General features: G+C 40.7%; 2 protein-coding genes across 2 annotated transcripts in view; one reads left to right on the top strand and one right to left on the bottom strand.

The window, feature by feature from the left end:
- LOC103801998 (complement C4-like) overlaps positions 1–7,186 on the top strand; it is a 47,127-nt gene extending 39,941 nt beyond the window's left edge. Inside the window, exons 36-41 of the mRNA XM_009074436.1 lie at positions 44–152; positions 1,031–1,120; positions 1,456–1,548; positions 2,240–2,323; positions 5,732–5,864; positions 7,048–7,186. Of these exons, the coding sequence (XP_009072684.1) occupies positions 44–152; positions 1,031–1,120; positions 1,456–1,548; positions 2,240–2,323; positions 5,732–5,864; positions 7,048–7,186 (648 nt within the window). The remainder of the gene's footprint in view (positions 1–43; positions 153–1,030; positions 1,121–1,455; positions 1,549–2,239; positions 2,324–5,731; positions 5,865–7,047) is intronic.
- A 1,422-nt stretch (positions 7,187–8,608) lies between these two features.
- Positions 8,609–12,309, bottom strand: part of LOC103801997 (stomatin-like protein 3) — an 8,431-nt gene continuing 4,730 nt past the window's right edge. Inside the window, 4 exon segments of the mRNA XM_009074435.1 lie at positions 8,609–8,809; positions 9,216–9,350; positions 10,358–10,561; positions 11,353–11,435. Coding sequence (XP_009072683.1) covers positions 8,609–8,809; positions 9,216–9,350; positions 10,358–10,561; positions 11,353–11,435 — 623 coding nt within the window.

Here is a 12,309-nt window from a genome sequence, read left to right as displayed (position 1 = left end):
GAGTTAGTTTTCTCATCAAAACTATTGTTCCTTTTTCCTCCAGCTCACAAGTGGACCAGACCCAGATTGTATATCATTTGGGGCAAAGCAAATCAATCCCATGGGCTTGGTTCAGCCAGCAAATGCCATCCTTTATGATTTTTACAACCCTGGTAAGGGCACACAAAAATGATACATAAATACTTGAAAGAGACACCTTCAAAAACAAACACCAATGTACAGGAAGGTGATTTTGATGTAGTGTGTGAAACTATGTGATTTAATTTAGTGATAAAATAACCTGCTTTGAATACTGTCTTCCATTACCATGGCTTAAGGTTATCTGAACAGAGATCTTCCTAAGAAGTATTGCAAATGGACTTAAAATACAAACTTTTGCAGTCATGGATTTTAAATAAGATTTCCTGAGTTCCTGTTTCTCATGGTGCTTTTAAGCATGTTTCACTCACATTTTGTTTTCGGTTAGTCTGTCATTTTCTGCATCTAAGGTAGACAACCTTAGAATTTTGACTTCTGTACTATGCTTGCTGGGAAAGCCAGTCTTGTTCTCCATTTTAAGAAGGTTAAATGCAAATCATCCCTCTTCGTCAGTTATGTAAACAATATTTGAAAATCAGGTCAAATCTCTATTTTGCTTAAACTGAGGGATCCAAGACAGTTTACACTGGGTTTAAACCACTAACTATTGGGGATCCTATCTTCTTTTTCGGAAATGGTGCGGTGATCAGTGAGATGGATGCTTTTCAGAGGACATAAAAAAGGGGGGAAGGGGGTGAAGAGTACAGCTTAAAAACAACAAAAGAAAACATGCACAAATCAAAATTACATAAACTGAACAAAAAAGTCCCAAATTGCTGTCCAGCTGAAAGGCAAGTTGCCTAAGCTATAGGTCTTCATGGACTGCTGATGTGCATCTGACTCCTTCACTTTCTCCAGACCAGGGAAAAGCTGGGCTGCAAATGTAGTTTCTACTGTATAGGCTTTTCCACCTGAACTCTCTGAGACAAGCTGTTTTGTTTCTTCTTTGCAGACAGAAAGTGCAGTATATTCTACAGTGCTCCCAAACACAGTGCCATGCTTTCCAAGGTCTGCCACGCCAATGTTTGCCAGTGTGCAGAAGGTAAGGAATGACTATATAGGCTGGTCTAAAAGCAGATAGTTATTTCTAGGAACCATTAGCATGAGAACTGTAAGAAAGGACCATTATCCTAATGTGTGATACAGGACACAATGCATCCTCTAGTATGTTCAGTATCAAATGGAAATATTTCCAAGTTATTCAGGTTCATTTCATTGTTGAATGCAATTTAAAAACCCTCCACCACACTGCTAAGAAATTTGTTCTGCCATTTTATTTTCTGTAATATTGACGTGTGAATGAGTATGTGTAAACTATATTTATCTACATCTCCATGCCTGCAGAGACAGATGTATCACTTATTTTCTTCACTCCAGGTCCCTGCCCAAGATTAAGATCAACTTTCAGTAAAGCTGTAACAGAAACCACACGCTTTAGATTTGTCTGCTACCACCCTACTTCAGATTATGGTAAATCTTGAAAGAACACCGTCAATTTAGTTTAAACATAGTTTAAGGATATAATAAGGATACATTTCTAGTTTTATATGTCCAGACCTCTCCTGAATTGAGTAGGGTTTCTGTATGTGGCTGAAGAGATGAAATGAAGGCATGTGCTATTGTGATCATCAGGAAGGGTGAAATGGAAAAGTAAAGGCCTCAGAAAATTGCAGTGTAATGATGGAGGAAGGAAGGATGGACAACATCATGTTACAGGATGGAGATAAAGAGTAGGCTTTACATGGCATGCCATTGCTCAGCAGCTCCTTGTGCAGAGCTAGATGAATATTTTCTCCTTTGTTAATTTGCTTTTCTGGCCTCTTCTTTCAATGGAAAGTTGGAAGAGCTACTGAAGGAAACCTGGTTGAGCAGCTTTGATAAGTTAGTATCTAACAGAAGGACAGGAAAAAGAGTGAAAACTTCCTTTAAAAAAAGAAAAAAAGGAATACAAATCCAGAGGCTCTTTGATTTAATGCCTGAGCTTCTAAAAGCATATTAAGCATACAGGATTAGTATCCTGCTGTCTTTCATACTCCCATGGTTTGTAAATCGATGGTACACTGGCCTTTGTATAGACATTGGTAAAAGCATATCTATTTGTCTGCCTTTGGATGCAATTTCATGTTTCCATATGGTGTCACACAGTTGTTGTCTGTTGCAGCATACAAGGTGGAGATCCTCAATAGTACAAAGAAGAATGTTTTTGATTACTATGAGGCCAAAATCCACAGAATCCTCAAAGCCAGTAAGTACCAAAATATTGGCCTCCTTTCATTCACTGTAGGAAAACTAGGTTAATTAAATGTTAGCTGGTATGAGCCATGCAGATGCTTTCTTTTGCTGTGGAAAGTAGGGTCAGATACACTTCTACACTAGGCTTTCAAGAAGGTTGATTTATTGCAAAGCTCATTTGGTGCAGCTGCCTCACTGTTCAGTTCGTCTCAGGGTAGTTTTTTTGGTTCACATTGTGCACGTGATTGCACACTGTGCAATCCTAGAGCACATGAGCTTCAATCCTTTCAGATGAAAGTAAACCAGAAGAGACACTCCAGCTGTATTGAGTCCATGGCCCCAAACTGCAGCTAGTCTGAGATGAACCCTCCAAAAATATGCATAGTGTGGATATTAGGCCTTCTGCATTGACTAGTTAACTTTATAGACTGCTGATAGAACCAGGTTTTTTTCTATTGTAGACATAACCACTGAAACATTGACCTCTGTTTTGATACTAGATGAATATTTGAAGTGCTTATTAGTCAATTAATTATTAAGCAACTGCAACCCTTGCAGAACAGGCTAAGAGTTGTCCACAATGACTTGCCTGAAGTCAACAAAGACAGGAGAACTAGAACTTGAATTTAATAACTATGATAGCAACAAAGAAACCTTTCTGTTTCTTTGGGTGCATTGTAAAGATTTGTACAGCTCTTAGAAATGTCCTTTTGAAGGCCTGCCATCCCAGCTGTCCCCATGTGAACTTTGTCAGCAGCATCAGTGAACACTGATACTCTTCAAAGTAATTTCTGGGGAAGCTCTCAGCTGACATCTCAGACTTCAGCTGCTATGGTATCATGTGGTTGCCAGTTTTGAGTTTGGCAGCCAGTGATTGCCACTTCAAAGGTTTTGAAATCTTCCTTATCTGGAACAGAGTAACTAACTTACTCCATCAACCTTTGCCCAAGGGAGCGGAAATGTCTCACACTATGTTATGGCACACAACTTGTGATCTGTGCCCAGTCTTCAGTTCCTGTTAGAAAATCAGGTCCGCACTTCATTAGTCCAGAGAGAGCATCTGACATATCCAGGGCTTTCCATATGCAGGGAAATGATTATGTACCTAGTGATTAAAATACTATCTATGGGAGGTTATGGTATGCTGAAGGAAAGTTTCATTAATCTCTTCAGAATACCTCCAGGATTTAAAGGATTTAGAGCTCTGGGTCCCAGTGCATTTGTACTCACAACTTGCAGGCAAACACTGGAAAGATTTTATTTCTTGGTAGCTGAGAGAAATATCCTTTGATTGTGAAGTTGAAGGGAAGAGATGTCTTCTGCCATTCCCACATCCTTTAAAATCCCTTTGGGTTTGTGCTGTCTGATGCAGCTTCTGAGCATCAGTATGCTTCCAAAAGGCTTGGGAAAGGCTGGTAGAAGGCATGATCAAGAAAAAACCAAGGTGTTACACTCAAACCAGCTTGTGATTGAACTAGAGTTGTTATCTTCCATATTCTCTGTGGGTGTTTTGAGTGAGGTTGGCCTCTGTTGCCATCACCAAGGGTAAGTAAGAATTAGTAGGATAAAATCTCATTCTCTGAATCCCTGTCATCATTTCAATATCCTTGAAACAGAGGGTTGGTTCAGAAGACAGATGGAAACACTTATTTATGTTTGGGAGTCAGCAAAAGGGAATTTTGCAGATGGGTACATCTTGGATTATTAATAGAATTAGTGCATGTGTATTGGATGGCTAATATTTATGCTGTCCTATGAGTCCTTCAGAATACTATGGCCCAGGCAGAATAGCACAGAATCCAATTTTTTTCCTTCTCCCCTCCAACCCCCCAGTTTTTTTATTTCCCATTATAGATTCTAAATCTTGACATAATTGTTTCCCTTAAATTCTGCTTGAATGCTTTGGAACATTATCTTTATTTTCATTTTTTTTTAATTGGAGATTTAGAATTGAAAATCACATAATAACCTGCTAAAGTAATAACTCAGCTCCTTAAGATCACTGCAGTCTGAATTGTATTAGGCCATTTGTGAAGCATATGAACCGAAAAACACCTTGGTAATTTAAGCCAAATGAGCCTAAGGCATAACATCATTTTCTCAAGTAGTTCTGATCCATCTTTGCATTCCATGAACAAAATGAAAATTCAGTACACCATATAGCATAGGAGCAACAAAAAGGACTTGGGTTACATAAGAAAACCTACAGTACTGTAACATTCTTTGGAAAAATGCAGATGTAAACCAGTGTTACAATACCACAGGCTGACTTCTCCCTGGCCTACAAGTACCATATGTAAAATTAATGTAAGTGTTAACTAGGAAGTAGATAAGGGTCTTGAAGCTAAACTTCATAGATTAGCGCTCTATGTCAAAATTCTCTGAAACTTTAAAATCCTGAAGTAGAATATTTTAACATTAATAGTCTACTTTTAGAGTTTTATTTTGAATACTAGACTTTCCATGCTTGTAATATAATACCTTAGACAGCAGGAGCTGCCCAAGTTTCTGCTAACTGGCAGAAAGACAGTGGTGCCTTACTTGTAATTTAAGCTGGTTTAGTGTTGAATTTGTCACTATAGTTGTGCAGGACATTTCAAACTATAGTTAGAAAGAGAGTAAACAATCAGAATATTGCTGTTGTTGCCTATTTTCTCCAATGGACTTTGAAAACTGTTGCTCTAGTTAAATAACAAAGTATCTTCATGACCTGAGGTTAGTCTGATAAATAAGCATCTTACAAGCTCTCATGTCATTGCAGTACCTGAGCAGCCAACTCATCTGCCTTGGATGCCCACCTCTGCAGTGGGAAGTGCAGTTCTTGAATGAATAATAATCTAGGCCAGAATCCAGACTAAAATTTTATAAGTTATTTTAACATGGAGATCAACAAGAGCATGTCTTACATATCAGACTTAGATGGAATAGCGTAAAGGCTACGTCAGTGAAGTTCAGGTCAGATGTATTAAGGGGAGTGAGTTTTAAATACTGTCTGCTGCACTGTTGAGCCTGAGGATGTTTGAATTTAGTTTGCTAGCTTTTAAGACCACTCTGAGCCTGAGCAATCTGAAATAGAAGATGGCATGTTTGCCATTTTCTTTGACTTTTCCTTCAATCTCTGAGATTTAAACAAAGTCCATAAGGTCTGAAAGGTCCATAGCAAAACAGCTTCTTCAATAACTAATGTGGAGGCCAAGACAACCAACAAAGGGAAAAGTGGCTTACATTTTGTCAGGTAATGCCAAGGGAAATGTATCCTACTATAGCATGGCCATGTATTCCCATGTCAAGATGCAATTCCCAAGTGAAATATTACCTTGGCTTTGCAGTGGAGAAAATGATCATAAGGGGTTGTGTCCTGTGGGCTACAGTTCTACTTGTTATCAGAAAAGTTCATGGGTTTTCTCTTCTCGTGCCACAGATGCTGATGAAAGCATCCAGGTGGGTGCCCGTCGACAGTTCCTAACACGCTCCACATGCAAGTTAAAAATGGTGCCTGGCAAACAGTACCTCCTCATGGGGAAAGATGGGCAAACAGTTGATTGCAACAACAAGTAAGTGCAATGGTTTCTGAACAGCAGCAGCTGCTGTCATAGACCACAAATCCAGATGGATACTCAATCCATTAGAATACCTTCAGAAAGCAAAGGCATGACCAAATGTCTAAGGAACTGATTCTGATGGATTTGCTAAAATGCAGGGTTCCACTCCACAGGCAAAAGGGTAGCTGTGAGGAACAGCTGAGCCACCCAAATCTATCAGCTCATGTATCTGTGCAGAGCCTGGTTCCCACACTTCTCAGAATCAAAATCTGGCCCTGACTCCATTGGGTTAAAAACTCACAGCTAGAAAAAGAAAATGGGAAAACTACGTAGTCCATCTGCTGCAGATGCCTTAAACACAGATCCTGTGTTTGCAAAAGAAATGGGTGGGACCATGGCTAAAAGCATCTCCCAAACTTATTGTTACATCATGCATGCAAATAGTATATTCTTCTCATTTCTCATTGTCACATTTTCATGAAAAAAAAGGAAATTTATCTGAGTAGGAATTTAGTCTGACACTATCAAATATTCAGGGAGGAAGACATCTTAAATGCTTCATTTCCCTGCACAGAATTGGAGTAAGGTAGTGCCTCTGAAAGCTTCTAGGAGGGACACCTCCATCAAACTGTGAGCACCACTTCCTAGAACCTTAAGAAGTTCCATCCCCATCTCTATGCAACACCAAAGTGAGCACCTAAGTCAGGTGCCTGCTTCAGCAGAAGACTGCTAGAAACTGTGGCCTCCCAGCCAAGATGTAACCTCCGAAGTGTTCTCCAGTCCAGTAATAAAATGCCAGAAGTTGCATGGATTTTCATCACAGAAAATTAGGAAACATTTTGGGATACTCTCTTGAAACTATACTGCCCTTCACTGTGTCCCACTGGTGTGCACTGAGGGCTTTTGTGCCACTCTGGAAAACTCCAATGGAAACATAGCCCAAGCTTACCTGCACACTCAAAACACAAGTATGTCCAGGTTTGCCCCAGCTTGGCACTGACGCTTCCCAAACTCTATTCAAAACTCAGTTAACCTGCTGGTGAAACAAAGTTTCAGGCAAGTTTTTCGGGTAGTATAACTCCTAATCTCAGAGTTGCCTCAGTGGGGGATGCATGATTTTAGGGATTATTCTTTCCCATTGCTCCATGTCAGGAATACTGACTCACCTTTTTTTACCTGTCCCACTTGCACTCAGGATGCAGTACTTCCTTGATGCACAAGCCTGGGTAGAGAAAATTCCAGACGTCAGTGAGTGCCGCAGCACCCTGCGCCGGGAAACCTGTGCCCACCTGCAGGACTTCCTGAACAGTCCTGACAGCCTGTGCCACCTCTGAATCATCGCTCTGGTCCTCACATCCCAACCATGCAACTGCAGCTTGTCTCCTTGAATACTTCTTGCAAAGCCTGTGCATCCAAGGGGTACATGAAACATGGCAGAGCTGCTTCCATCGCTGTTTTTCTGATTGGGGTATCCTCTTGTAGATGTGTGTGTGTGTGTAATACAACAAAAAACACAGTTACTCTGCTAGTTATTGTGTTTATTGTGCCTGACACTGGTGAAGAGAGACCAGGAATTTCTGTCTCCCTGATCCATTATATAACAGGGCAGTTATCCTGTGGAGGGTCAAATGACAAAACATTGTGCTTGCAGAGCTAATTAATTCTTGGGGGGGGGGGGGGAGGAGGAAAAAATAAGAAGGCAAGAAACCTTCACGGGTTAGAAAGTGACTGGGCATTCATGGGCTTACCTGTGTTTCAGTGCTGCTGAGAGAGAAGCGATACTAACACTCATAATGCTCACGCTTCAACACATACCATCTAATTTCTGCCTACACCTACCAGAACTGCTCCCCCATAAGAGCTTTCAGATTCATAGCAAACAGCTCATTGCTGTGTGCCTGCACTGTGAAGAGTCCAGTTATTTTTCAAGGTTGCAAACTCAAGTTTAATGTCAGCTGATCTTGGATATTAGCAACATCCTTCACTTAGCTGCCAAGCATTGTGTGGACAGGGTGGAGAAGGCTCATTTTATGAAAATCTGCATCACTGCTTCATGACATCTGCAAAGGAGGATAAGGAACCTACAGAAAGTGTAAGACAGTTAAATTAACAGAGGACTTGGAGGTTGCCCCAGCTTTCACATTTAGGAAATGTGACTGTACTGCCTGGTCACGTATTCTGTCTTTTATTACAGAGCTTATATAAATGTCAGCGATGTGGCAAAATACAGCTGAGGTCAGTAAAACAAGTACTAATTTCTACTAATACAAGATAAAGAATAGGCTGTTCCACTGACATACCAATTATCCAGTAATTCTGCTAATATTTATGAAAGAATACCTCTAAGGTTAAATACCAGTATCTGACTCTTCTGCTGTGTGGAGTACATCAGTAGCTCAGAGGTTCTTGCTTAGTAGACAAATCACCAAATAATTGTTACACACAAGACTGTAAAATGTGGTGAAAGTATCATTAAAATTTTATATTAGGTTTAACATGTATTTTACGTGTTTTATTGCATTCTACATATTTTCTTCCATTTTTCTGTGAGTTGGGTCTAGTCTGAAACTGTGTCTGACCTCAGCAAATGCAGTCTTATAATGTGGGAGCTATGTGTGATTATTAAACTAATTTTACTCTTATTTTTGGAATAGAGGACCCAAACATGCTTCTACTTTAATTCTGGCAATCTGGTACCCTTTGCTTCCTGGGAAAACCTGTAAATACCTCTGACCAAGGAGCTAGCATAGAAATCTCTATCCCCCTCCACTTTTCTGCCCCAAACTCCCAAGCATATTTATAGGGAGAGGGAAGACAATGGTCGAATTATTCTCTGCTGCCAAGGTTGTTAACGTTTGCAGGTAGCGCAGTTGAAGACCTGCTGGAGACTCAGCCAGCACCATGGAGGCCTGTCTGAGGGCTTTAGCTGCATTCATTTCTCCTTCTGCTGCCACCACCTGCAAAGGAAGAGAAATGGAAATGGCATAGTGATACTGCCCAAAGAGGGAAAAATCCACCTTTAAAGTGAGAAGACACACAGGTACTTGGATGCCTAGAACACGAGGAAAAGAGGAAATGGCCTCAAACTGCCCCAGGGGAGGTTTAGATTGGATATTAGAGAAAAAAATGGGTTGCCAAGCATTGGAACAGGATGCCCAAGGAAAGTGGTGGAGTCACCAGTCCTGGAGATATTTAAAGGACATGTAGATGTAGTTTTTAGGGACATGGTTTAGTGGTGGACTGGGAAATGCAGGATTAATGGCTGGCCTTGATTATCTTAAAGGTCTTTTCCAACCTAAAAGATTTTATGGTTCTATGTCAAGAAAAGGAGAGTTTGGGGGTAGATAGTGTTGTGGGTCTTACCTTAGCTCTTGTCTCTCGAGCAGCCTCTGCTTCAGCTGCCATTGCCCTCTGCATGGCCACAGGAATCCTGATATCTTTGATATCCACACGGGCCACTCTGACTCCCCACTGCTCTGTGGCACTGCTGAGGATAGCCTTAGGGACAAACACACAACACACTGCAAATGGCACAGTACTGGCAGAGAGAAAGCCATGTGAAGTACACTGCTGCCTGGACAGAAGGATAGGAAATGTGTAAATCTGCCCAACAGAAAGATGGACGTTCCAGGGGGACTAGCATCCAAAGTGGTGTGTGCATGACAAGTACTGCAGCCTTATGAAACACTTGCTGATCAACACCAGTTTCTCCCATGTGGCTTCTCTACTGCCTCCTAAATTATGATTCCCATCCTTTCTTTGGGTGGGCACTTACCAAACTTCTCTCTACTACAATAACTTCTTTAAACAGCACAACACCGTAAGAGCACATAAAAGTACACTACAGATGAAAGACAACACATCCCTGCAGGACTGACAGGCTCTTCTGTGCTGTAGCTCCTGGGCACTCCTGCAATCCATGCCACCACCATGACCCTGTTTCTGCCCATGGCCACTCTCCTGGCTGAAGAGGGCTATAGTCTCTCTTTGGTTTGACTATGCCTCATCTCTGTCTGGAAACAGTAAATCAGGTGTTGGATTTCTTCTCTGTTCCCTCCTTGGTTTCCAAATAAATAAAAAAAAAGAAACCAGATGGCATTTTAAAACATAAACCAACTCTTTTCTGTACTCTTAGATGACAGCAGATAAAACCTTGCCTTAATCAAGACTCTGCTTGAGATACAGCTTCCCATGAGCAGCAAACCTCTTGCTTCATGCTTGCAGCTGCCTCTGTGCAAAGACTAAACCAATTTCTCTAGGTCACTGAATAATTTCAGAATCTTAATTGCTTTTTGATAGGAGATAACTCTGCTACAAGAACCAGGGGGAATAACTTTAGAATAACTTTCTGACTCTAAGCAATGAGATGTATAATTGAAAAAAAAACATAAAGGAAGATTTTGTTATCATTGTTGAAGAAACAAAGAGAGATTATTTTTAATTTACTACTCCCCAGAACACAGCTCCACGCTTGTCAGCGAATTCTGAGAGCCAGATAGATTTACCTGGATACTGTGTGCAATCTCTTCGTGACCAGCCAACAGCTGAGCCAAACTCTGTGTACCCAGAACATTTCTCAGGGTTGTCTGTGCCAAGAGCAAGGTTGTTGAGTGGATATCTGTGATGTTAGCAACAGCACTGACAGCACTGTGGATCCTATAGTACACCACCCCATCAACTTAGGTAGTAACAGCATCTTTCGTGAGAACCTGCATTCAAGAAATGTACAAAATTAGAGAAGGATCCAATAACACATACTTTGCCAAGAAAGGGGAATTGTTTTTTATCCCATAGTGAAGAAAAGGTCCTGATAATTCAAGGAAACTAAGAATTTATTTTGGTTTCCTTGTCATTCCCCTGAGAAATTACTTCAAGACAGTTGTCCATCATCACCAAAGTTTAAACTGGGGCAAAATGTTGTACATGGCCTCTAAATAACTGTTTCAATAGTTCATAATTTGAATCAATTTCTTCTGCAGTAATAACTGATGGTTAGCCTCTTCCTTTCTTGTAGAAAAGACCGTTTATGATTCTATATATTACATGCAGCTTGGATGATCTGTGCTACTTCCCCTAAACAATGTATTTGTAAAAAAAGCCACCAGCAAACTAAAAAAAAACATGAAAAATGCAAGAAATTGTGAGAAGAAAATGAAAAAATATTTAAGCATTCATAGAAAAGTTGCATCATCTTTTGCCAGACAAGTTCCCTGTGCCTCAGCAGGCAGCTGGCCTCAGCAGAGCATTAATGTTGTTCCTCTAACTCTTCACTCCTTCAAATAAACACTTCACAAAAGTCCTGCCAACCACTGCAGAGGTATTGTCAAAGCTACTAACCATCTTCCTTCCAGCCTCACGTTTCAGGGGAGTCATTTTTCATTTCACCCCATGCACCCCTGCAACCTGCGTTCTAAAAAAAAGCTCTATATAATTTTTGATCATGCCATGAATCAGCTGTTTCTTTTGTTTCCACCTTAGATGGCTGCTAGATAATAGTTACCTCTTGTGGGGGAATCTTACAGGTAACCATTCTGTGATCAACCTTGATAAACGTATCTGTACATGGAAGTATGAGGATCATACCTGAAAAATGAAAATAATTGGATGAAAGGCCTGTGAAAGTTAAGTCCAGAACTGGATAATCTGTACAAGCAAACACATGGAAATATCCACAGGGTAGGGAATAAGCCCACCTTATTACTACATATGTCCTTTCTGCTATGGGAGGTGACAAGAGTGAGGGTTTGCATTTTCATAAAACAGAGGGAAATGCAGATATCTGCAAATAATATCAACTCCTTAGAGCTTAAATAAAGGATTGCAACTCTGGTCTCAAGTCTGCCATGAGACTTAGGACAAAAATTCCTTCCATGCCTTTGTTTAATTTCCCCTTTTTAAATCATAAGCCATTTATGATCCAGTATTTGTGTCCCCAAGAAAGACATCCCCCAGGTCCAGATTCCTGCACCACCATTAGGCTCCCACTTGAGGAACAGTATCCCAAGATGTGACACATCCTGTGGAGGAGTCCCCACTCTCCTTCACTGGAGGAGACATAACTACTCTTCTAATCTCAGCATCTTGCTTTGGTGCCTTGAGACACAGCTGCTTTTTGGACCATATGGCTATTATTCAAGAGGAGGACAGTACCTGAAAAGAACTTTTTCCTGTTATTCCAACTTCTAGTTTGCCCAGTTTCATTGCACAAAGGTGGTAACTGCACCAACACAAACACCTCATGTTGTTGGGTTTGGTTTGTATTTTGTATTTGAAATTTGTAACCTGATCCTAGGTGAGGGCAACAAAGTCTGTAGAGATGCTGAGTGTCCCTTCCCTGACAATTTTTCCATTTTCAGAGCAGAAGGCAGCTAAGGAGCTGGCAGCAACAAGCAGTCTTGGAATTGAGGTACAGGGAGTGACACAAAGAAGACCATGACAGATCTAAGACTGCACTTAA

This window comes from Acanthisitta chloris, unplaced genomic scaffold (genome assembly GCF_000695815.1).
Source record: "Acanthisitta chloris isolate BGI_N310 unplaced genomic scaffold, ASM69581v1 scaffold14765, whole genome shotgun sequence".
Classification (NCBI taxonomy): Eukaryota; Metazoa; Chordata; class Aves; order Passeriformes; family Acanthisittidae; genus Acanthisitta; species Acanthisitta chloris.
This window is presented reverse-complemented; position numbering and strand designations above follow the sequence as displayed.